A 22,699-nucleotide genomic window follows, 5' to 3' on the forward strand; every position below is an offset into this window, starting at 1 on the left:
CGTGGTGTTTCTAAGGCTTAAGTGCAGCACAAGGACAACTCTCGCCTTGTCTAGCTGCTCTAGCTGCCAGCCATCCTTGGTCTTTATGACTTGGTGTTGCTTCCTTCCTCTTCTGTGAGTTCTGGGATTAAAGCTTTTGCAGCCATTTTGTTTTTCTTATTCGGCCTTCATGCTTTTCATCATCGCTTGTGATGAAAAACCTATTAAACTAAATGAGTAGCTAGTACGATTATATCATTTATATGATAGAGGGATAAAACTAAAACTTAATTGATAATGATCATCTTCCTTTTTATTTCATGTTTCCGTTTGATTCAACAGACTTGACAAGGTTTGAAATCCAACAACACAATGCTGCCATCGCCTTTAATTCTGTAAAAGAGATGTGAAACTTCCACGTTCACAATATATCTTAGTTACACTGATAAAATCTCAAAATATGGAGAGTTCCTGGAAATCAAGCAGATATCAATTTCCAAAGAAAAAAAAAAAAACCTGTCAGAATCCCGTTCATGTCTTTTTAAGCTGAGGCCTAAGTTTTCCAGCTATATGTCTTCACTTAGCTTAGGCTAAAGACGCAATTGGCTTCATTGCATGAATCCAAGCATTCAACCATTGTTGCTCGTCGTGCTGAGCTTGCCTATCAGAAGAGGGCCATAACCTCTGTGCCGAAACCATCCTCCAACAGTATCAGATAGATTCTTCGAAGTACTAAATAATGATCCAAAATGTTTAGGACAAACCTCGACAGAATCATTAGACGACCTCTGCATTCTGCATCTAGGAAGGGTCAGCTTTTGAGAACTGGGATGGAAGCATCTGAATAATATATAGAGTAAATTAAATCACCCTATTCCCACACACACACACATCACTACTCCAATAGTATGAAAATTTGATTGCAAAATATGAAGGACAAAAGGAGAGTCTAAATCCAGATGGCTATATTATAATAGGAAGTTCCAACAAAAAAAAAATCTTTCTAAACTGTATGATTATACAAAGTCAATATTAATAATCCAAGACAAAACTTACAAGCTTCACAATTTCCAGCAGGACGTCCTAATAAACCAGTAGATCCTAACATGAAGCTCCGATTATATTTTATCCAGAGAGCACAGCGGGGGGGATCTTCAAAATCAACGAGCAACAAAACAAAACTTGGAGCAAAATCAACGCAATCGGGAATCATCAAACAATAAGGCATAACAGAACAACGAACCTGGAGGACAAAATGCAGTGGTTCCACTTACATAAATCCTCTCCTGATATTGCCCAAACAAGACAAATAAAAACCATGGAGATTGTTCAGTTCCAAAAAAAAAAAAAAAAAAGCTATCGAGATTGAGATGCTGTCCACAGATTAACGTAAAAAGGCATGATGTCACTGTCAATGCTTGTGATGATCACGGAAATCATTAAATAGCAGAATTGCATTCTGTCTGGAAAGAAACTGATGTACAGAATTCACATTAAGTCGCCATAGATCATCCATAAATCAACAATCAGGCACATCTATTTCTTTCCTTTTCCTTTTATCCGCTATCCAATTTAAGATTCCTGATCATATCAATTCTCATTCAGGGAAGTGACCTTAAGCTGAAGATTTGAAATGGGAAGCACATTAACTGATTACTGAACCTCTTGAAAAAGGGTTTTTTTTTTTGGGGGGGGGGGGTACGCACGCCAATTTTGTGATATATCAAGTTTATGATAATTTATCATCAACGTCTTTAATTTGATAGGGCACAACATAAGTAAAAGATAAACCTACTGCTACCTCCGGTCTTAATTATAAGGTCTCGTTTGTAGTCTATAAACAAGACCTTATAAATAATATCGGAGGTAGTATATTTTAAGGACTGCTTGTAGTCACTTCTTAAAAAACAAAAGAAGTTATTTTTATGCAGAAATAAATGGGTCTAAACTTCTGATGTGAACTTTTGGGCATAGGCTTAGAGAAGAAATCAACAAAGTAATAATAGAGAGATGCTGACACTTGCCTTGGCCATTGGCACCGCTGATATAACTGCGATAGACTTGAGTCATCTACATCCTCATTTCTTTTACAATCAAAACGCTTTTCTTTTGCTTATTCACAGATTCACGGCCCTTTAAATGTTGGTGTTAGAGCAAAACTACATTAAAGGCGCATATTAAAAAGTGTTCTAACCTCTCATTATTTTTCTTCCCTCCTTTTCAAAAGCATTTGATCTAATAAATTGAAGCTTGCGGTGCTAATATCCCTACCATCATCCATACAACAAAAAAACAAAAACAAAAGGAAGAATAAAAAGTAAGCATAACCCTCACAGTGAAGTGGCCATAATTGTTGCCTGATAGTAAAGCTGAAAAACTAACTCCTTGGCTTTCTTTATTACAAAATTTCTAAGCTTTCCCAAGAAAATTCATGCACATCAACTCTGATACAAGAAGATAACAGTCGGAGAATATGAACAATCTTCCAGCGATCAAGTATACTTGCTGGTTTAAGATTTTACAAAAAATGGCACCTATTAATCACCAGCCTAAGTCAAGATGAATGGTAGAAGCCCTGTTTGTTACCGGGGGGGGGGGGGGGGGAGTCCAAACTGTTATTGAGTTAAGCAGAGAAAATCACCAAACAGTTTGATACTCGTTTGAAATGACTTATAAATAGCTTTTCAATCATAATTTACGAAATACAAGATGAATATGTAAGAAAAATTTTGTTCCGACTTACATGAAATATGTTAATAAGTATTTTCAATCGTGATTCCAAACAAGCTTTTGATCAATTTAGCATCCATTACAGTACCGGACAAAGGACTAAGCCTTAAACACCCCAGATTAAGGCATCAGAAATAATCAAATGAAACGTTATTTGGCATATTGGACTTAAGTTATTTAAGTCACAGGATTTTTTAAACTTAATTCTGACTTTCTTGTACCATCAAATGACAAAAAATTAGTAGAAAGAAAAACTTTACTGAAATAATTAATCTTTTCCGAGCTGTTATAAATTCACCATAGAGATGCATGTGTCAGGGTTCAGTTCTCGCTTCCCAGTCAAATATAACTTTCAGTTATAACATCAAAGACATCAAAGTCAGAACACAGTTATTGATCTGAATGGTATCAGACAACAGCATAAGATAAGCTCTAACTTTGTACAGAAGTTGCAAATCCTTTTGTATGCAACACAAGCAAAATGTTTACTGATAGAAGTCCCACTCATACAATCTGAGTCAAGTACACTGGCTTTCTAGTAGTAACAAATCTCTGAAGCCAACTCTCCAACAAGATGGAAGAGGCAAGTAAAATATGTAAGTAACAAGAAACATGAATTAAAAATATTCACCAGCTTTCCTTGTGTGGCTTTGAAGTAGAGATGAGTAATTGTCTATCTGGCAGCATACAAAAGATCACTGATCCATTCTTTTGCAGATTCCGGCAGCTAGCCAATTTAAAAACTTCTTGAAAATAATCTTTTTCAAGTCCAGTTCCAAAATTGAATAAAATCACCAGAAGCTATTTTGTTTTGATCTTATGTCTCTGAACCTTCTTGAACAGTAGGAAGGCTATCTTCTCGGATAAATGAAGGACTAAGGAACTTTGCAACAAAAGCCCACAATTTATACACATCCTCAAAATTAGTCAGAAACCCAGAGAAGCTGTAACAACTTCAAGACGAACAAAGCCACCTTTTCCATCACGACAACCATTCTCCATTGGCCTACAAAGAGTTGTATCTTCAAGACTCAGAGGACCACGATGATGTCTTGAGTTATCAAGAATTCGTATGTGACTCAGGAAACCAATGCCCAGAGAGATTCCTTCTTTTTCAGCAAGCTTCTGAACAATCTCCGGATTGATTAGCCTCCCGTTTCTGTCCCTGACATTAAAAGCCACAGCTGCACCTCTTTCATATTTAATTTTTGGACCATAGATTTGGACAAGATTTGCTTTATCATCTAGGCCCGGCAACTTCAGTTGCAGCAAAGAGGTGACCAGCCAATTAATCAAAAATCGAAGTCTAAGTGTGGTTTTATTGAGACCAAGCATATTAATATGATCCAAGTGCCGGCATACTATATCTGGTTCCCTCCTGCCCCAATCTTGTACATCACCATATTCTCCATCACTTGTGTACTCTTCATCCTCTAAGCTAGTTGCACATATGTCCCCTGGTTCCAAGGCATGGCTAAGACACTCTTTACGATTATCCTCCATGCTAAACGAGACTCTTCTTCCCTTGTTATATGATTCATTCTCCTCCAAACCGAAAAATCTACCACCACCATATCGATTCCCTTCCCTTCTATCAAGCAATCTAAAATCACCTTCAGTTTCCCTTCTTATGGCACTCTCTTTAATCTCAGAGGATATTTCAGAGGTACAGCCATTTTCAAAGCTGTGATGCTGAGCAACAGAAGATGAATTATTAGTCCGTGATCCTTTTGAAGCAACAGCTGGTACGGATCCAATATTAGCTGCTTCACTAGTTCCTGGTTCTTCCTCAATCTCATTGACAAACAAATGATCAGACCCATTACCATTTCTTGAAAAGTCACTCGCTTCAGCAAAATGTTCCTCTTCAGGGACCTCTTTTACATGATCAAGTTCCTGTGACACTGACAGCACAGCAGCATCAAATGAAAGCACGTGGTGGTCATCATGAGGATCAAGATTTGCTGCTTTATCATCATACATGGGGCTCCCATATATTTTAGAAGTTGGCTTAGGAGAATGTCGCTTTTGATTCGTCTTTCCACTGAACCAAAAGGGCGGAAGAGGGGAAGCTATCTTCTGTTTATTCAGTTGACCTGTGTGGTCAGATCCCAATGGACTCTGTCCCAAATCAATCCAATAAGAGTTGTCCGATGACTCATCCTCACTGAAGACAGGGCTCTTCATCACCTCCCCAACTGAAATACTCTCAGTTTCTTCGAATATGGTGCTTGTTCCATCTCTTTCAGAGCTATCTTGATCCATTTCAGTCTCAAATACATCTCGGACCTGAGCAGATGTAAATGCACCAGAAAAGGCTGGCAACTGTGATCCTTGACGAGGTTCACCAGGCTTTTCACCCATCCCAGTGACTTCATCATCTTCAATCCCAGTCAATTTGTCCAAACCATCAACAGAGTCACTCAAATACAAAGGAAATTCAGGAGTGATCTTCACCATTCCAGACCCAGTGCTCCCTGACTGATTCTGAAGGTTTGCCATAACTGATTTCTTGATGAGAAGGCATCCAAATCCAGTGGGGTCATAACCAAATACCCTGTAAAAAGACGTGATTATAAAGTCTGGCCTGAATAGAGACAAGCCAAGCGAATCCATGTCCTTAGGACCCAATGACCCTGCATCAAGCAAGACGTGCCAGTTGTTTTGCTGCGCTAGTGCCATCCACTGGTAAGAATACTTGGCCCCAGTTACTCTAGACTGAACAGGGAACACAAAAAGACCGGTAGCAGCATCTTTCTTCCGCCTCTTCTTGTTTGAAATCTGTTTCCTCAAATCAGTGGAACAGAGTTTCAGGGTAGGCCATTTAAACCACGCACTGTGCACTTTTGCACCCTTCGCCCTGGCACATTGAGCCATCCAAGCCACAGACTGGCTCTCGTGGTCGAACATGGTCAGCAATTTTTTGTTTGTGTGGAAAGGGTATGACTCAGCCAGCAATCTAAATGCGGATCCTCTACTGACAGTAAAGACAAGACCGTACTCATTCTCAGGTATGTTCAAGTAATCCATGATTCGAGTCTTTATATCATGTTCCACGGTTCCCTTTTCAGCGCCACCATAAAGTGCATGGTTACTCAAATTTGCAGTTATCTCAGACAGACTAAATGTAGAGGACTCCCAATAGTGAATGGTCTGAACAAAAGAGAACAGTCCAAATCCACAATAATCAAGGCATACCTTTGGAGACAAATGCGAATATTCATCCGACCTCAACTGATCGATCTTCTCCGATGACTGGTATTTGGGATACATTGTAAGGAACTTGCTGAAAGCTTCTTGAAGAGTGGGAATTTCGTCCTCAGACTCAAATATGCGCTCAGCAGCAAGCGCAGTTGCTCGAAGAAATTCACGCTGAGCGTGAAGCCTGGCAAGTGACCGGGATCTCCCGAGGCTTTCGTCCATTTTGCCAGGCGAATCGGTTTCCATGTCTTGAGATTTGATGAGTGACCCATCTTCAGAAGCCTCTTCAAGAGCTTCCCTCAGCTTGTTCTCCTGTAATTTCCGAAGAATTGACCGGCTTCTTCTCATTTCAACTGTAGATTCATCCTTACGTCTGCTCTTTTTGTCCATGATCAGAGCAGCGCAGTGAGTAATGGGCTTCCATAGTGAAAGATGCATGATAGCCTCCTGTGTGGAAGTAGACCAGACAGTTCAAACAATACCAGCAAAAGGAGTTAGCCCATGCGAAACAAGTTTGGTTTCAGACCCTTGACTCCTGAAACAGAAAAAAGGGCAATATGGAAGCCGATCGTAAAGACTAGTGCTTTCGGTTTACGCAGAGATCAAACCCAAAAATCACAAATTTTAACCAATGCAAGACCTCTAACAAGAAATCTCGGCACTCTGACAGAGAAAACAAGCAATTTAGCACAACGTTTCACGCAAAAACCGACCAAAAGTTCTCCCGAACCCAGAATGGGTCTCAACACCCAATCCTCGAAACAGAAAGGAAAGCCAGGAAACACAAAGAAAGTCAAAGACTCGAGACCTAAAACTCAACCCAGATCCCGACCAGTCACAAATCAGCCCCCGGCCACCAGAAACCGGAAAGAAAAGAATCTGCGACAAGTGGGGTTTCACAGAGAATTATACGGAACTGACATAAACACATAACTTCGACGGGAACCAAACACCAGGAAGACTTCGGAGACCTATCCCCCCCTCTCCTCCCCCCTCTCTCTCTGATTCCTCTCTCCAGTGCGGCGGAGTTAAAGCAAAGCCCTTCCCAGTTCACATTCTATCAGATGCTCTTTCACCAGGACAGAAGTAAATCCAAAACACCGGTATTGATTTTTTTCACCAAACAACCAAAAAGTGAAAAAAAAAAAAACGAAAACCAAAGAAAAGCAAATGCGGGAGATTAATTAATCCCACCTACTGTATCTCTTTGACCAAGAACCGTGCCCCCGCAATCTTGTTTCGCTCCAAAATCAACTTTAACATACAGGAAGCACGGACATTGACTCTCACAAAATCCAAATTGTGATTATTTTTTTCGGTTATTAGGCCAGCACTTATTTCATTTAATTGAAATTAAAATTGTGGTTTCCTCGTCTGCGTTGAATGGGACCCACAAGAGCCTTTCCTCAGGCCTCAAGTCAAATAATCAGCTGCCTTGTAAAAGCTGTTTTCTGTCCAACTGGGCAATCCAGAGTTCGAAGTCCGATGCCCCAAGAAGCTCTAGATTTGTATTTCCAAAACCCTGATTAATTAACACTCGCCCCCAACGTAGTGGTTTGTTTTAATTATATTTTCATTATATTGTCATTATTATGGTACTTACTGCGTATCTTCTCTCCAATCAAGGAGGGGGGAAAGTCTCCTCAGTAAATTAGCATTTTTCTTTTTTTATTTATTAGTTTACTGCGACTTTATCCTCTTGGTCTTCCTTTTCCCAGTAGGATCGTTAAAAAAACAAAAGAAAATTATTTTCACAATCACTTTGTTTTATAAAATACAGTAAAAGATTATAGTTTAAAATAAAACATTGATTAGATTGGTTTAGATTATAAATTCATAATCGCGCGATCATTCACCCACTAAAAATGAGGTCTTTTATTGACTACACCATTAATTTTATCTGTTCTGTTTGATAGCATTTGGGAATTGCCTGTGGATATTTTGAGACTATTTTGTTTTGTGTATGGCAATGAGCAACGTCAAGTCAAAAGTTCCTTGTGTTACAATACAGAGCTTTTGAATTTCTTCATAAAACTGCATTGGTATCCCAAAGGTTCTCGCTTTACTTTTTCCTCCAAAGATGTTGCTTTGAAGTTCAAATCTCCGAATTCAAACTGAAGGAAACCAGTACTGTAATTCTATTTTGCTCCTGCAGTGTCAGATTTTGATTTTTGCTTGGAAACTAAAGTGAATGCCCTGTTTTTTTTTTTTTTGACCGGGAAAGTGAATACCCTGTTGATAGAAGTCACATTGCTTATAGTTTATAGATGGTGTGGCTTGTGTAACATTATTTTTTATTGCTGATTTTTTTTTTTGCTGACAAAATATTGCATGAAAATATATATAATCCAAACCCAACTGTTGAATTATAAAAATTAGCAAAGTCGGTCCTTGTATTGAGGGTAACATGCTTGATTTTGAGCCCAAAAAAAAAGAGAGAAAATGATAGTTTGCTTGAGGGTTTTGTTTGTTGTGCCTGCCCTTTTGTTTTTGGCCAGAGTTTGTTGTGCCAGCTTAATAATATTTATTTATCCCTTAAATGAGAAAAACGAGATTGCTGCGTGATTTAAATAACACGTTGACTGTTGAGGGAGGACTGGTCAACTCCTCCCACTGGATAAATCAAAGCCACAGATGCAAGAGATGCCTTCAAAGATCACCCCAAACATTATCTCTGCTTGGTTGACATTTCTAACATGATAACTCGCAATGCACCCATAAAACTTTATGAATATTTCTTTAATACTCACCCCCCATCTTTATTCATAACCCGCTTTTTATTAATTTGCATAAATTAAAATTTTAATTAAAACGTTGTTCTTAGAGCTATATCGCTTTTTTTTTTAAAAAAAAAATGGTCCTAGTTGAGTAATGAAATAAATTTTAACCCAGTCTTATTCGTATGTGTGTTTTAATATTTATTTTCGATATAATTAGTTAATTACTTAACAATATCCATGCCAGCGGAATTAGTTGCTCTTAAATTTATGTATATATGATATAGAAGCTTTTAAAAATTGGCCTACAAGTAGCAGGAGGGAAAAAACATACAAAATGGAAGCATCTTGTGAGAAGCAATTTATTGAATATGAAAGCAAAAAACAAAAGGATTAACAGTTTTATCAAATTCAGTGATATTAAAACTGCGAGTTAAATTGGTTAAATAGGTCAACCTGCTCCGGAGAGCGGATTAAATAGGGAGTCCTTTTTTTTTTTTATTTTAAACCAGCAACGGGGGTCTTATTCAACCCTCCTTGTTTAGTGGATTGACAGTTAAAACGTGACTCATTAACTGAACCTGCACCGTGAATAAAGTGGTATTAACTCATTTTTCCGAACAACTTAAATAAAACACTTAATTATTGATGTCAGAAAACAAACAAATGTCCCCATCACTAATGTCTTGAGCTTCAATGATCTTTTAGTTTTGTCCCATAATAATGGTTTCACTATAAAAATCATGGATTTAAAAATCTTATTGATAGGCAATCTATAAATACTTTAGCAAGTGCTCTTTAAACTCTGAGACTGATGAGCTTTCAGAATCCAACTCATATAAACTTTTCTCTTATAAAAAGTTTAAATGTATTTAGTAAGGTCCATTAATGTTCATAGTTTGCTTCAAAAAGCCTTATAAATTGTAATACTGTGGGGATTAGTAATCGAGAAGGACACAGGAAATATTATTGGAAGTTAATCAGGACATCCATATTTAATTAGGTTAGGTGGTGCGGTTGATCCTTTCCCCACACACAAACTGCAATGCTAGCCAGTCTTTTACCATTTGCCTCCACAAAATAATATTTTAAATAACTGAATTACGTTTAATAAACTAACAATTAAAATTAGCTAAAAATAATAAATATGTTAGAAATATTATTTCATCTAAGTTTGTCCCTATTTACTAAGAAAGTAAATAAGAGACAATAAATGAAAAAAATAATAAAAAAGAATATATGATGATAATATTAATAAAAAAGAGAGAAAGTACTAAATGCAACCAATTAAAAGCAAAATAGGGAAAAAAAAAGTAATAAATACTTAAACAAACTAAAAAATAAAGCTTATATTTTAAACCAGACTTTTTTCCAAAAAATAAAGTTTATGTATAAAACTAGAGGAAATGGTTTAGAAAATGTCCATCCCAGAGTAAGGCTTTAGGCCCACACAGCTCGATAGATATGAGAGAAGAGGGCAAAAGATTTTAGAAAGAATTACAATGAAGTCTTAAATAAGAAAAATAATTGAAAAACAAATTTTAAAGATTGTCATTCTTCACTATAAGACTTGTTATTATAAACTGTTGAGGTTATTATTAAGATCTTTTAATAATTATTTCTCTGATGTGAGATTTCACAGTAGTTCTCTCAACATTTTACTCACCACTGTACAAGATCTAAATCAAAGGGGCAGGCTACTGCCTAGGGGAGACCCGAGAGGGGTGCTTACTGGAAATAAAAATCCCGATAGAATAAGATAAGAATGCCGAGGAAGAAAAGAATAGGATTAATGGAAAAGTTAGAAGCCTTTATCTGGTTTGTGGCGGTTTGTGGCTGCTTTTTGCGTCCATGGCAAAAAGCAAAGCCACTCATTGAACGAGCCTCTGTCTTCACTCCCTGCATAAAAAAGTAAAAACACGCTTATCTGTAAGAATGCAATGATTCCTCGAGAGGGCCGAACCCACTTTGAACAGCTCAGTATTAATGGCATCTCCCTCCATTATACCTTCTCCCACATCATTTCATCATGTGACTACAACGTTAACCTCCAAATTATGAGTTGCATGTAATAATACAATCATCGTCAAATATACTACTTATTTCATAGTATAAATTATATTTTGAAAAGAGTCTTATATTTAGAATCAGAAAAGTAACATTTATAATGTGCAGTACTGTTTAGTTAATAACGGTTTGAACACGTGAGAGATACAACTGTAATTGAATCCATCCTCAGATCAACTCAACTTGCAAATATATCTCCAACAAATCAAAAAACTTGTACCATAGTTAGAACTTACTGGAACGTAAACATACCAAATACCAGTACCGATAGAATTTGCATGCACAAACAAAAGGAATCTAAATTAGGAACTGCCAAAGGCGGCAAAAGATACTGCTTTCGTAACTCCAAATCTAGGATTCCATTGTATGAATGGGCAGGCACAAAACCCTAGAAGCTAAGTGGCCAGGAAAAGAGAAAAAGCAGTTACGACATTACAGATTTTTTTTCCCCGTCTGCTTTTAACTTTATTGACATCATTATTCGTTTTCCATGGAACAATTTGACTAATGGCGAAAGGGCGAGTAGGTGGACTGGTGTTTGTTCTTTTCCTTTGTCAAAAGCAGGCACACTGAAAATTCTAGTTTTCTCCCCGTATTCTCCACCCCTCTTCACCCATTCAAGTCCATCGTTTTATTATTTATACGCTGCAAATCAATTATACAATTTTTTTTCTCATAATTCTTCTGCCTATTTATTTTATCACGCTACGATTGAATTTCGCCAATTAGTTTAAGATGTATTGTGTCCTACAGATTACAAAATCTTGATTCAAATCAAGGACCCTTCATAATTAAAGTACCATATTTCCGTCCTTTGACTGTTTGCATTTTCAGCCAGCTCTCCCCCTTTGACTTTGCTAATTTATTTTTTCCACGACTCGTGCGTAGTTTTCATCTCCGAATAAGTCGATGATCTGTTGTTTCTATTATTAAAGATATGCATATAACCTGTCAACTTGATATGTAGTTTGTATTATGAAAACGAAACATAGTGTTTATAAGAGAATGCTTTAATATTTGATAAACAGTTGACCAGGGCAGCTTCAAACATCAGACATAAGCTCTGCTTTGTTTATTCGGTCACTGTCTTCTTCTTCTTTTTTTCACTTGATAAAAAACTACTTCGACATTCAAGTCTTTTAGCTCCACTCGTGACACTTCAAGGATCAAGAGTCTGTACTCTATACATGCCAGACTACTTCCCCATGTTTAATAATGAAAGAATATAACGAGGCATTTACGAGGAAAAGCAAGATAAAGCTTTTTATTTTGTACTATCTCTCATACTTAATATAAGAATTAAGTGACTAGTTTGAGTAAATTAAAAAAACTAATTAAGTTAATTAGTTATTTGTAATAAATAGATATTACTTTCATAAAATATCTTTACTAACCAAGTATATTGACTAGAACCATCATTATTACAAAGACTATCTTAAAAAAAAAATATGAGAGACAAAATGAATTGGAGTTTTATATTTATAACTAAAATAGAAGTTAAATAAATTGTTATATTAAGGATATGAGATAGTATTATTTTATTTGTTGGGCTTGATATAAAAGTGGGGTTTTTTAATTATGTTTAGTGGAAATGGACAGCACGTGCAGAAGTTTAAAGACAATAATTGAAATCATATGGTATAGGCTCATCATCTCATGACCAGTCAACCAACATGAAGCGATAACAAAATTACCCTCCAGTCAAAACCACATCAAGGGGCACTGATCATCTTCACAACCGAACCACATGAAATGGAAAATCATTTGGAAGCAACCAAGGTAAAGGTGAAAGAGACTGAGAAAGAGCTTCTTACTTATTACCAGCAGTTGTTTAGTTGAAGGAGTTTTAACCGCTTCAGTCGGGATCTCGAGTTAGAGTTCGTATAAATGTGAAAAATACCTTCAAGATAGTTACTCTCAATTAAGCATAATGACATTTAAATATAACTCAGTTAGATAATCACGTTGAAAAATAAGAAGAAGAAAGAACTTGTTACTCTTTTTGGTGTGGAAGCATCAAGCATGTCAATGGCCAATAGGCACAACACACAACACGCCATCCGACAACACACAACCCCACTGGTGAAAGATGGAGAGAGGAATTAATAGAAAATGAATTTAGAAAAAGGGGTTCTGGAGATGTGTCCGAGACTTGAGAATGAAAAAGAAAATGACTTTGCCTCAATGGAGGATCCATCAATGGGGACCTCACCCACTCAAGGCAGGGCATCACTTATTGCATATTTGTGTTGTCCATGTTCGCACAAAAGCTATAATAATGCGCTTTAGACCACAATCTCAGCTTTCTCCAAAGGACCAACTTCATTTGACAATTCAAAATCATGAGATGAGGATGTTCTTTATCTCGTTATCATACCCCCCCTTTTCTTTCTCTCTTCCTTTTTTTTTTTTTTCAAAATTATTCTGCTCGTTCGGCTTTTGCATGATGTTCAATGGTCTCAATAAAGTGAACCCTTCTGTTTCTCTACACCGATGAACTGTTCATTGTTGTTGGCGGTATTTTTTTTAATGAATAGACGGTTATTGTCAGCTAAGTGAAAAGAATTTTTCACATTATTGGAAACTATACTTTTACTGCACGAGACTATCAAAATTTGGTAAGACCAATTAGTTGGTAATTTGTTATTGATACTAGTAATTTTCATGTAGCTTGGAAACAAAGGGTGTCTAAAGGGAGAATATTGAAAGCAATGAAATCCCAAGGTAGGTGAGGTGGGGGAACAGGTGCGTGTTGTCTTCGGTAGGTAGTGCTACTGCTTGTGGTCACTGCAAGTTAACATATGTGTCGATGGATCACTATACAGTTATTGGGCCTTTTCATATGGATTGTCCCCAAATTCCCGTGATCCCGTTGGTTGTCTGTTCCAGTGACTCAAAACGATATTGAATAGCTTCAAACAGGGCCAGGGCCAGGGCCAGGGCGGGTCACCGCCCATTTACACGCTGTCAGCCATATTTTTTATTTTTATGAAAAATACTTCTTTTTTTTTAACGGTCGTGGTTGCCTTGAATCAAAGTCTTTCTAGATTTTTATTAAGGAACCAATTCTTAATATTATTGTCAATTTTGATCAAAATCCTTACCCTATGTTTGATACGAGGAAAATGGAGAAAAAGGAAGGGAGGAAAAATTTTCATAAGCTAGATGTAAAAAATTGAAAAAAGGAGGTTATAAATTTTTAATAAAGAAAAAATATAAAACAAAGGAGTAATAAAAATTAATTATAAGCTTTTAACCCTATTTCATCATTTTTTTAAATCTAGCTCTTCAAAATTCTCCCTCTCCTCCCCTCCTTTTCATTTCTTTCATGCTAGATGAACTTTTAGAGATGATGTGTATCCAACGTAATAGTAATATATATTGATGCTACTGTTGATAAGAAAATGATCTTTGATAAGAATAAAGACTTTAACAAAAGTTAATTACAATTTCAAGAACTATTTTTTTTATAAGATAATGCAAAATTAAATATACTTTGGTCATTCATATCAATTTCTTCTATTTTCTGCAATACCAAAAAAATGGAAAGTAGAATAAAGAGGGGGAATGAATGGAGATGGATATCAAACAATTATGCTTGGCATGCATAAGAGAGAAAATCATTTATTTTCTAAATAATATATGATATGATAAAAATTAAAAAGAAATTGAGACGAGTATAGTCAAAAGACTAAAATATCCTTAGTCTTTCGGGGGGGAAAAGTCTCAAACCTCTTTTTTTTTTTTTATTTGTTATTTGTCTCACACTAGGGTTAAATAGTTTCCACTAGAACTGGGAGGACCCTCGGTGTGAAAAAATATTGAGAGCCAACAGAAGGATTTAGATAGAGGGCATGGCAAAGTTGGAGTAGTTTAAGGGGTAATTTGGCTTTTGTCTTTGCAGTCAAGATGATTAGTTACATTCCATCTCTTCATTAATCTATTCAAAGTGATTATATAGGAATGGCACCTTGCACCATTCTATCAACCAAACCTAGCTATGTGTGCCATTCTTGGCTATATTCTTCCCTCTCTCATACACCAATCGTAAGCATTGCTTGTTTGGATTTTTCAATTTGGCAGGCCCATCGTTTTGTGGCTTTTGGCATGCCTCCAACTGTGTTCTGTTTCACTTGTTTGGCTTTCGCGTCTTTCTTCAAGTCATCACTTGTCACAAAACGGGAAAAAAGGTACCTTGTAGATGCCTTAAAAAAAAAAAAAAAGAAGCTACTAGACAGGAGCTTAAGGTTAATGAACAACTGAGAATCATCTTCCATTTTGTTCCTGATTCGTCTTCAACATATACATGGGGAGAGAAAGTTGAGCTAATCACAGAAAGATAACCCTTCTAATTCAACAAAAGAAATGGTACACTTCCATATCGACCAAGTTTGGCGATAAAACCACAAAAATGTGCCCCATTTCTTGGAAATTAAGTGCACTTAATTTCCAATCCACAAAAGAGATGGTACACTTCCGTATCGACCAAGTTTGGCGATAAAACCACAAAAATGTGCCCCATTTCTTGGAAATTAAGCGTACTTAATTTCCAAAATAACCCTAGTTTAGCGAACAAAGAAAAAGGGTCCCTCCAAATTCACGATCTTTGAACCCTGGGCCTAAGTCTTCTAGCAATACAGTCTTTCACTTCGGTAGAAGAAGCACTTGCGATCACTGAATCCAAGCAGGCAACCTTTCCATCCTGATCCTGCACATCAGAAAAAGGCAATGATCTCTTTGCTGAAACTTGTCCTCTATCATTTCCCGATTGATGTTTCACAGTATCCAAGCATTCACCCTTGTCATGCTGATCTTGCACATCAGAAAAAAGCAATGATCTCTTAGCAGAAACTTGACCTCCATCATCTTCAGATTGAGGTTTCAATGAGCCAACACAACTATTTTCATTGACCTCAAGAGACTCATTAGATAACCCTCCTACGTCTGAAACGGGTGGTGACTTCTCTGCTGAAACTGGGACGGAATCATCTGCATCTTTCTCCACATTTGCACCACCGCGACGGGTTTGAATGAGAAAGTGTGCAACTGATTTGTAGCCCAATGCCGATACCTTATATATGGAGAATGCAACAATTAAGGCAAAACTAGAACTGGACATAATAGATGAAACAAAGCTTGCATCCAGTCAGTACTTAGAGGGGTAACCTTCCTATAAAGATAGCCAGTGGGGGGCCATCCTTTGGCTTGACGGCATAAACTGCAGTTGCAAATTCCACGACAAACAGGACATATCCAACTTGGATTCTGCAGGGCTTCAAGTACATGCTCCCCATACCTACAACAAAACTCATGGTGGATCGTAAATTGCTGGGTCGATTATTTTAAATCAACATTAGTGGATGGCAATATGTATATTATCTCACTCAATATGGTTCTAATTATGTGCTGAATTTACATGCCCGAGAAATTGAATTGATTGGGTGGGTCAAATAGTTATACACTTATGCTGACTGAAGAAAGATTTCAGAGTTCAAACAATAAATGGATAACATCACCATTGACTGCAGGATGCGTGGCGAATAATGAATGAGAGAGAAAAGCTTGTTGAACGCATACCTCATGTACAAGCAATCTCCACAAAATTGCCCCTGGACCATGTTGCATTGGCTACACTGGGTACGATAGCCCAGGGTTTTTTGCCTGCAAAATAAAGTATTTACATCTAGTAACAAAGTTCAAAGAAAAAGTGTGAAATGAAAGGGAATTGAAACATCAATTAAACTAGAAGTTGCACAGCTAGCTGAAATCTCCTCTCCCAGCCTAAAAGGCCACATTTTGGGTCTTGGTTTTTCGAAGAACTTATTGTCGAATTGGCTGTCACGTTGGCCAGGACAAAGGTGGCAGGCCCATCAACCACTTGTCGGTGAAGTGGCGGGCAATCACGTATGGACTAAATCAAAACATTTTTTTGAAAAAAGAATTTAACAATCAGTAAACACAACATCAAGGCAGACGATTCAACTCAAGATAACATTATTAAAGATCCCACGGTAATCATTCCCTCCTCTTCCTCTGGTTAAAAAGCCTAGAGCTAACCTGCACTGATGGCAAGTTTTCCCGTTGATGGAATCATAAATTCGTTTCCCATCCTTCCCATACCCATCCACGAACAATGTCCAGGGCTTCTCCGTGTTACCGAGCAGCTTCTCGTGTTCTTCGGTGTAAATTTCTGGCTTTGAATCTGGATCTGTCACAAACTTTCCATTTTCCAGAGATTCATCATTCTTTGGGTGCACCTCTGAGTAACTCACTGGTATCACGTTCTGCAATCTAGAGACAATAAAAATCATAATGAGGAGGAGGAAATAAAGGGAAAAGGTGATGCTAATGTGTAAGAGAGAACGGCTACTAAATTTGATCATTAATCCGTATATTTTCAGGATAACACTGCATCAGCACAACCACAAACTACGCAGTTATGAAGATTTAGTGCATTTCGTCCAGCTGACTATCAAATGTGTTAGGGATGAAAGTAATATCAAAGTTGAGGTGTTTGTTTGCCGATGTCCGATGGCAAGAAAGCAAGGTGAAGCCTGAGTATCCACCCGGTTAAGCATCAATTTATTTTTTAATACTTTGTACAGACCGAAAAAATAAAAAATAAAAATCGCATTTCTATGACTCGCTTCCGCTAGCTGATTTCCTACAGAAATCATAAGCAAATTCAGGAGTAAAGTCAGAACAGTAAAACACAAGAGAGTCTTGATAGGATAACCTGGAAGAGCGGCGAAGAGGTCCGGATGGCTTCGGAGCAGATGCTCGCTGAGGGGATTTACAGTGCGACGGGTCTAATCGGGTGCGCCGTTGAGATGTCTGGGCCTTGAGCTTGAGGGAAAGATCTGCAATACCTAGCTTTTCCAATCTCTCTCGGTTTTCTCTGATTCTTTGCTCTCTGGACTGCTCGTATTGAGACATTTTTTGAGTCTCGATCGTTGGGGTTCGATCATTGCTGCCGAACTGGGGAGTATTGGGACTGGATTTCACTGAAGCGGCCATTTTTGCCCTTATTTCTGTTCCCCGATTTTGATTTTTAAATCTCAAACGGTCAACCTAGATTTTGAATTTGGAATGACGTTGACGGCGAAGCGCGCCACTGCGCTACGTGGGTCGGCGTTTTCTCCGTGTGGGTCTGTCATCCGTGCGTGGGTAAAAAGGGAACTTTATACTTAAATATTTTTTGCTTTTGGCCATAATTCATTAATTAAATAGTCAAATCCATATTTGTCCTGCATTGATAGCACTACAAACACTGACATTTTGTTTTGCCAACTGTAAACACTGCACACATTGAATTCTTTAAAATATGGGATCAACTGTAAAATAAAAATAAAGTTCTGGAAAAATATTGGAATATATATAATTATATATTTATATATAAAGTTGACTCATTACGGGAGATGCACTGTGCCACTGTTGGTATTTTTCTTTATAAATTTTATAATTTATATGTTTTGTAATTTTTTACATCATTTTTTTAAACTTCAAAACAATATCATATTTATACTTGAATTGAGACGTAGAAAAGAAAAGGAAAAAAAAATTAAAGAGGCATTGTTAAGTATGAGTTTCATTCTTACAAATGAAACCATTTTCTTGGACTAGTTATTTTTAATTACTACCTCCAATCCTTAATATAATATCTCATTTAATTTTTATTTTGATCCTAAATATAAGATCTCAATTCACTTTGTTTCTTATATTTATTCTTTTTTTTTAAAGATAGTCTTTCTAATAATAGTAATTCTAGCCAATGAACTTGATTAGTAAGGATATTTTAGAAAAGATAACACATATTTATAACAAACAACTAACTTAATTTATTTTTTTAATTTACTCAGATTAATCAACTGACTTTTATATTTAGGATCGGAGTTAGTATTTATTCTGACTTCATATATTTTGTTATAAAATATTATATTTTAAACACAAAAATAAAAGCTTACTTTCCCACTCTTTTGGGCGTCATGATGGATCCAGATTAGGCCAGAGAGCACTGATCTGCCCGTTTACCATGAAATTGGTCTTGACGCTGTTTAGTGAGTATGGGCTGGGCTTAATCAGAGGGCCCGTACAACTTCGAAAGATCATCTGGATGAATCTAATTCCTTCATTGATTTATGCCGATGCATGTTTTATGACATCGACCAAAAGGTCACATTTTCCTTTAGTTGAATATACTTCCGCCATTTTGACCAAATCCTCTTCCTTTGATCGTTGGATTCAGATGGATGATGACATCATTTATAGGATGAAACGAACACATGCAATATTTGTGGCCAATGGGAATCATCACACAACGCAAACTACGCATTATTCACCAAACAATACCTAAACTTGCGCAGTATATTCTTCCGCAGCGCCGCGTAGTTAAAATACGTCACTATCAATAAAGTTAAGGCTCTCTGTTTGACATTGAGGTGGAGATCGATGAGCTAGCTCATCAGCAAAAGCAAAATCCCCAAGACTCCAGCACGTTGAGGATTGAGAAATCTGGGCATATATGTTGATGACCTACCCCCTGAACACTTGTTATCAGATTGTCCACTTCTTTAAAATTGTTATAAAAAGGTCAAACCAATTGGAAATCAGTGTAAGCAATTAGCTCATTAATAAAGTTTTCTCTCGTGGAAGAAAAAATAATCAATTAAAAAAAAAAAAAAACAGCAGGCTCCTCATACTATAAGTATCTCCATCGGTTTTGAGCTCTTGCATTGGTGCATTCGTGATCTTTTTAATTTAGGAGGAAGTTGCGGAGCACGAAGGGCATGGCCAGGATGACATTTTATTACAAGATTGTCGTGTTTCTAGTTCTAGTTGTGAATCTGAGCTATCGTGGAGACGCTGCCAAGAATGATAGTTTAGGAGCTTCTTTCATATTTGGGGACTCCCTGGTGGACGCTGGAAACAACAACTATCTGTCAACTCTGTCCAGGGCAAACATGACGCCCAATGGAATTGATTTTAAGGCCTCCGGAGGAAATCCCACCGGCCGCTTCACCAACGGACGAACCATTGCTGATATTGTTGGTAATTAATTTCTCTCTCTTATATATTACTTATCTAGCCATATATGTTTGTATTCTGCTGCTTTCTGAACTCTTCATTTGGTTTCTTTAACTTTCAGGAGAGAAACTGGGGCAATCAAATTATGCTGTGCCATTTTTGGCCCCCAATGCAACTGGCAAAGCTATACTATCTGGAGTGAATTATGCTTCTGGAGGAGGAGGGATTCTGAATGCAACAGGAGGAATATTTGTGAGTACTTAAATGATATGGGCTCTTCAAGTCTAAAAGCAATACATAATGAATACTATTCCATGTCGTGTGGCTAAACGTAAACGTACTTTGATTTTCCAGGTGAATAGATTGGGAATGGATATTCAGGTGGACTACTTTAACATCACGAGGAAAGAGATAGATAAATTGCTGGGAAAATCAAGGGCAAGAGATTTCATAATGAAGGAATCCATGTTCTCCATCACAGTTGGATCAAATGATTTTCTCAACAATTACCTTCTCCCATTCGTCTCCATTGGAGCAAGAATTAATGAGAGCCCAGATGCTTTCGTCGATGATATGATTAATCACTTCAGAGCTCAACTCACTGTATGCGCATATTAACTTAGACTCTGATCAAATTGCATCATACGCACACATGCATGTATATATATTAACCAAACCCGGTTAAATGTATAAATTTGACAGAGACTTTACAAGCTGGATGCTCGGAAATTTGTGGTGGCCAACGTTGGTCCGATTGGGTGCATACCTTACCAGAAGACCATAAATCGGCTGGGTGAAAATGAGTGTGTGGATTTGGCAGAAAAGCTTGCAGTTCAATACAATGCTCGATTAAAGGATTTGCTTGCCGAACTAAATGACAACCTCCCCGGAGCCACGTTTGTGCTTGCCAATGTGTACGATCTAGTGATGGAACTCATCCAGAATTATGAGAAATACGGTAAGAATGAAATCTCTCTTCTCGGATTTAGAAGTGAAAGGCCAAAATATAATAGTAATGATGAATCAACAAGTTATATATGACGATGATGATGATGATAATGATGGCAGGATTTAGAACAGCGAGTGTAGCATGCTGTGGAAATGGAGGGCAGTACGCAGGGATAATTCCATGTGGGCCGACGTCAAGCTTGTGCACGGACAGGGACAAGCATGTGTTCTGGGATCCATACCATCCAAGTGAGGCTGCCAACTTGATCCTCGCCGGTCAGCTGGTCGACGGAGACACCAGATTCATTTCTCCCATGAATCTTCGCCAGCTTCGTGACCTTTAGTGTCATTGTTCCCCCAACGCCCATTCATTAATTTCCCCTTCATTTTTCTGTCATGCTTTTGTCTTTCTTGTTTCTCCAAGCATATATGTCCTGCCGTTTTACAATTTTGTCTTCTTTTATTATTGCATGCAATCATTTCCCTAGCTAGTACTATTTAAATCAAGCAATGGACCTGTTGTGGATTGAAATTAATGTACAAGTTGATATCTCACTACAAGTCTGTGAGATAATATTATCTAATACAGTGGGGATGTAACAATATTTATCCTTTATGTCATTCTGTCTTTCATAAAAAAGTACGTGAAACCAAAGTTTTATCTCAACTGGAAATATATAATTTAATTTTCAAAAATATTTGCTTTGAAACCTGAACTCAACTATATAAGCAACTTATTTTGTTGACCTAATTTTTTTAAAAAAAGAAAAATTAGTTCAACCCAAACTGGTCTAATTTGACCAGAGTTATCTGCCTTTGAAGCCAAGGATGAAGAAGGTTACGTTACGCAGTGCACATGTAGAGGGGGTGTTTAGTTCAACGACCAGGTTTGATCTTTTAAAGCTCGCAATCAAATCATCAACGTACAATATCCTCTCCTTGCAACTTGACCTGCACTCTGCAGTGATCCAATAATTAGTTGCTAGTACTTGAACAGCGACCTTGTGATTTTCAAACCCCAGTCTCTTTTTTTTTGGCCAAAAATCCCCAGTCTCTTAGACAGCGCTTATCTTGCACTCTCCACCTAAATTATCAATATATACCGGCTTTCATGCGCAGCATAAATTTTTTCTGGTATCGTGTACGCTTGCAAACACTAATTTTTAATATAACTTGATTCATTTAGATATATTAACAATTAAATAAATCATTTAATACGAACAAATTTAATATAACCCCTTCAAAACACTCTAGTAATTAATAAGATTGTATATTTTGTTTATGAGTTACATAAGTTTGTTTGATAAAATGATAAATAAAATGGATCAAGACACACTTAGGACAAAAAATAACCTCCTATTTCACCCAAAAAAAAAAACCTCTTAATTAGTTCCTTCAAATAAACAAAATTATTACGATATTGAGGTGGTTCGAGGCATAGGTTAATTTATATGTATTTATATATATAGTAACATTATTTATAAATTATGAATAGCGTGTCTTATTTTACATATAGGATGTGTTTAGTTCTGAAAGAATAGAATAAGGAGAATTTTATTGGAAAAAGGTTTTACTGTTTCCCTCGTTTGCATTGATTAGATGGAGGGGATGAATAAATTTTAATGGATCTTTGACCCAAAAAAAAAAAGAGAAAAAGAATTTTAATGGCTCTGTAATTTAAAAAGAGATAAAAGTTAGTAGTACCTCTTATCTTAATTATAAGAGCTAGTTGACTAATTTGAAGAGATTAAGAAAATGAGTTAAGTTAGTTATTTGTAATAAATATGTGTTATTTTTCGTAAAATATCCTTGCTAATTAAGTGTGTTGACTAGAATTATCATTGTTAGAAGGACTATCTTGAAAAAAAATATATAAATATGATAAGCAAAATGAATTGGGGTTTTACATTTAGGACCAAAATAAAAATCAAATAAAATTTTATATTAAGGACCGATATAGTAATAATAAGTTGACTACTACACTCCTTTTAAATTTAAACAATTTTTTAATTTTCTTACAAGTTACTACTAAT

General features: G+C 36.8%; 2 protein-coding genes and 1 pseudogene across 2 annotated transcripts; 1 reads left to right on the top strand and 2 right to left on the bottom strand.

Moving 5' to 3' along the window:
• Positions 1–260: 260 nt before the first annotated feature.
• On the bottom strand, positions 261–6,932 carry LOC114722182 (uncharacterized; annotated as a pseudogene).
• An 8,004-nt stretch (positions 6,933–14,936) lies between these two features.
• On the bottom strand, positions 14,937–17,723 carry LOC114722190 (cell division cycle-associated protein 7). Its single transcript, XM_028908149.1, has 5 exons — positions 17,431–17,723; positions 16,752–16,985; positions 16,272–16,355; positions 15,861–15,990; positions 14,937–15,765 (listed from the first exon to the last, which is right to left on the bottom strand). The coding sequence occupies exons 1-5, from the start codon at positions 17,709–17,711 to the stop codon at positions 15,292–15,294; spliced, it is 1,203 nt and encodes a 400-aa protein (XP_028763982.1). The 5' UTR covers positions 17,712–17,723; the 3' UTR covers positions 14,937–15,291.
• A 1,751-nt stretch (positions 17,724–19,474) lies between these two features.
• LOC114722191 (GDSL esterase/lipase At2g23540-like) lies at positions 19,475–21,246 on the top strand. The gene is made up of 5 exons (XM_028908150.1): positions 19,475–19,742; positions 19,840–19,970; positions 20,073–20,321; positions 20,421–20,676; positions 20,787–21,246. The coding sequence occupies exons 1-5, from the start codon at positions 19,481–19,483 to the stop codon at positions 21,008–21,010; spliced, it is 1,122 nt and encodes a 373-aa protein (XP_028763983.1). The 5' UTR covers positions 19,475–19,480; the 3' UTR covers positions 21,011–21,246.
• The last annotated feature ends 1,453 nt before the right edge of the window (positions 21,247–22,699 follow it).

Source organism: Neltuma alba, unplaced genomic scaffold, assembly GCF_004799145.2.
Source record: "Neltuma alba isolate B1F8T4 unplaced genomic scaffold, ASM479914v2 tig00012086_pilon, whole genome shotgun sequence".
Taxonomy (NCBI): domain Eukaryota; kingdom Viridiplantae; phylum Streptophyta; class Magnoliopsida; order Fabales; family Fabaceae; genus Neltuma; species Neltuma alba.

Coding starts and splice junctions, on each gene's coding strand:
- LOC114722190 (XM_028908149.1), bottom strand. CDS start 17,711: ATGGCCGCTTCAGTGAAATCCAGTCCCAATACTCCCCAGTTCGGCAGC. Junction 16,356..16,751: donor AAAACTTGCCATCAGTGCAG/GTTAGCTCTAGG, acceptor TTTATTTTGCAG/GCAAAAAACCCTGGGCTATC. Junction 15,766..15,860: donor CTGGCTATCTTTATAGGAAG/GTTACCCCTCTA, acceptor TCCATATATAAG/GTATCGGCATTGGGCTACAA.
- LOC114722191 (XM_028908150.1), top strand. CDS start 19,481: ATGGCCAGGATGACATTTTATTACAAGATTGTCGTGTTTCTAGTTCTA. Junction 19,743..19,839: donor AACCATTGCTGATATTGTTG/GTAATTAATTTC, acceptor TTTAACTTTCAG/GAGAGAAACTGGGGCAATCA. Junction 20,677..20,786: donor CCAGAATTATGAGAAATACG/GTAAGAATGAAA, acceptor TAATGATGGCAG/GATTTAGAACAGCGAGTGTA.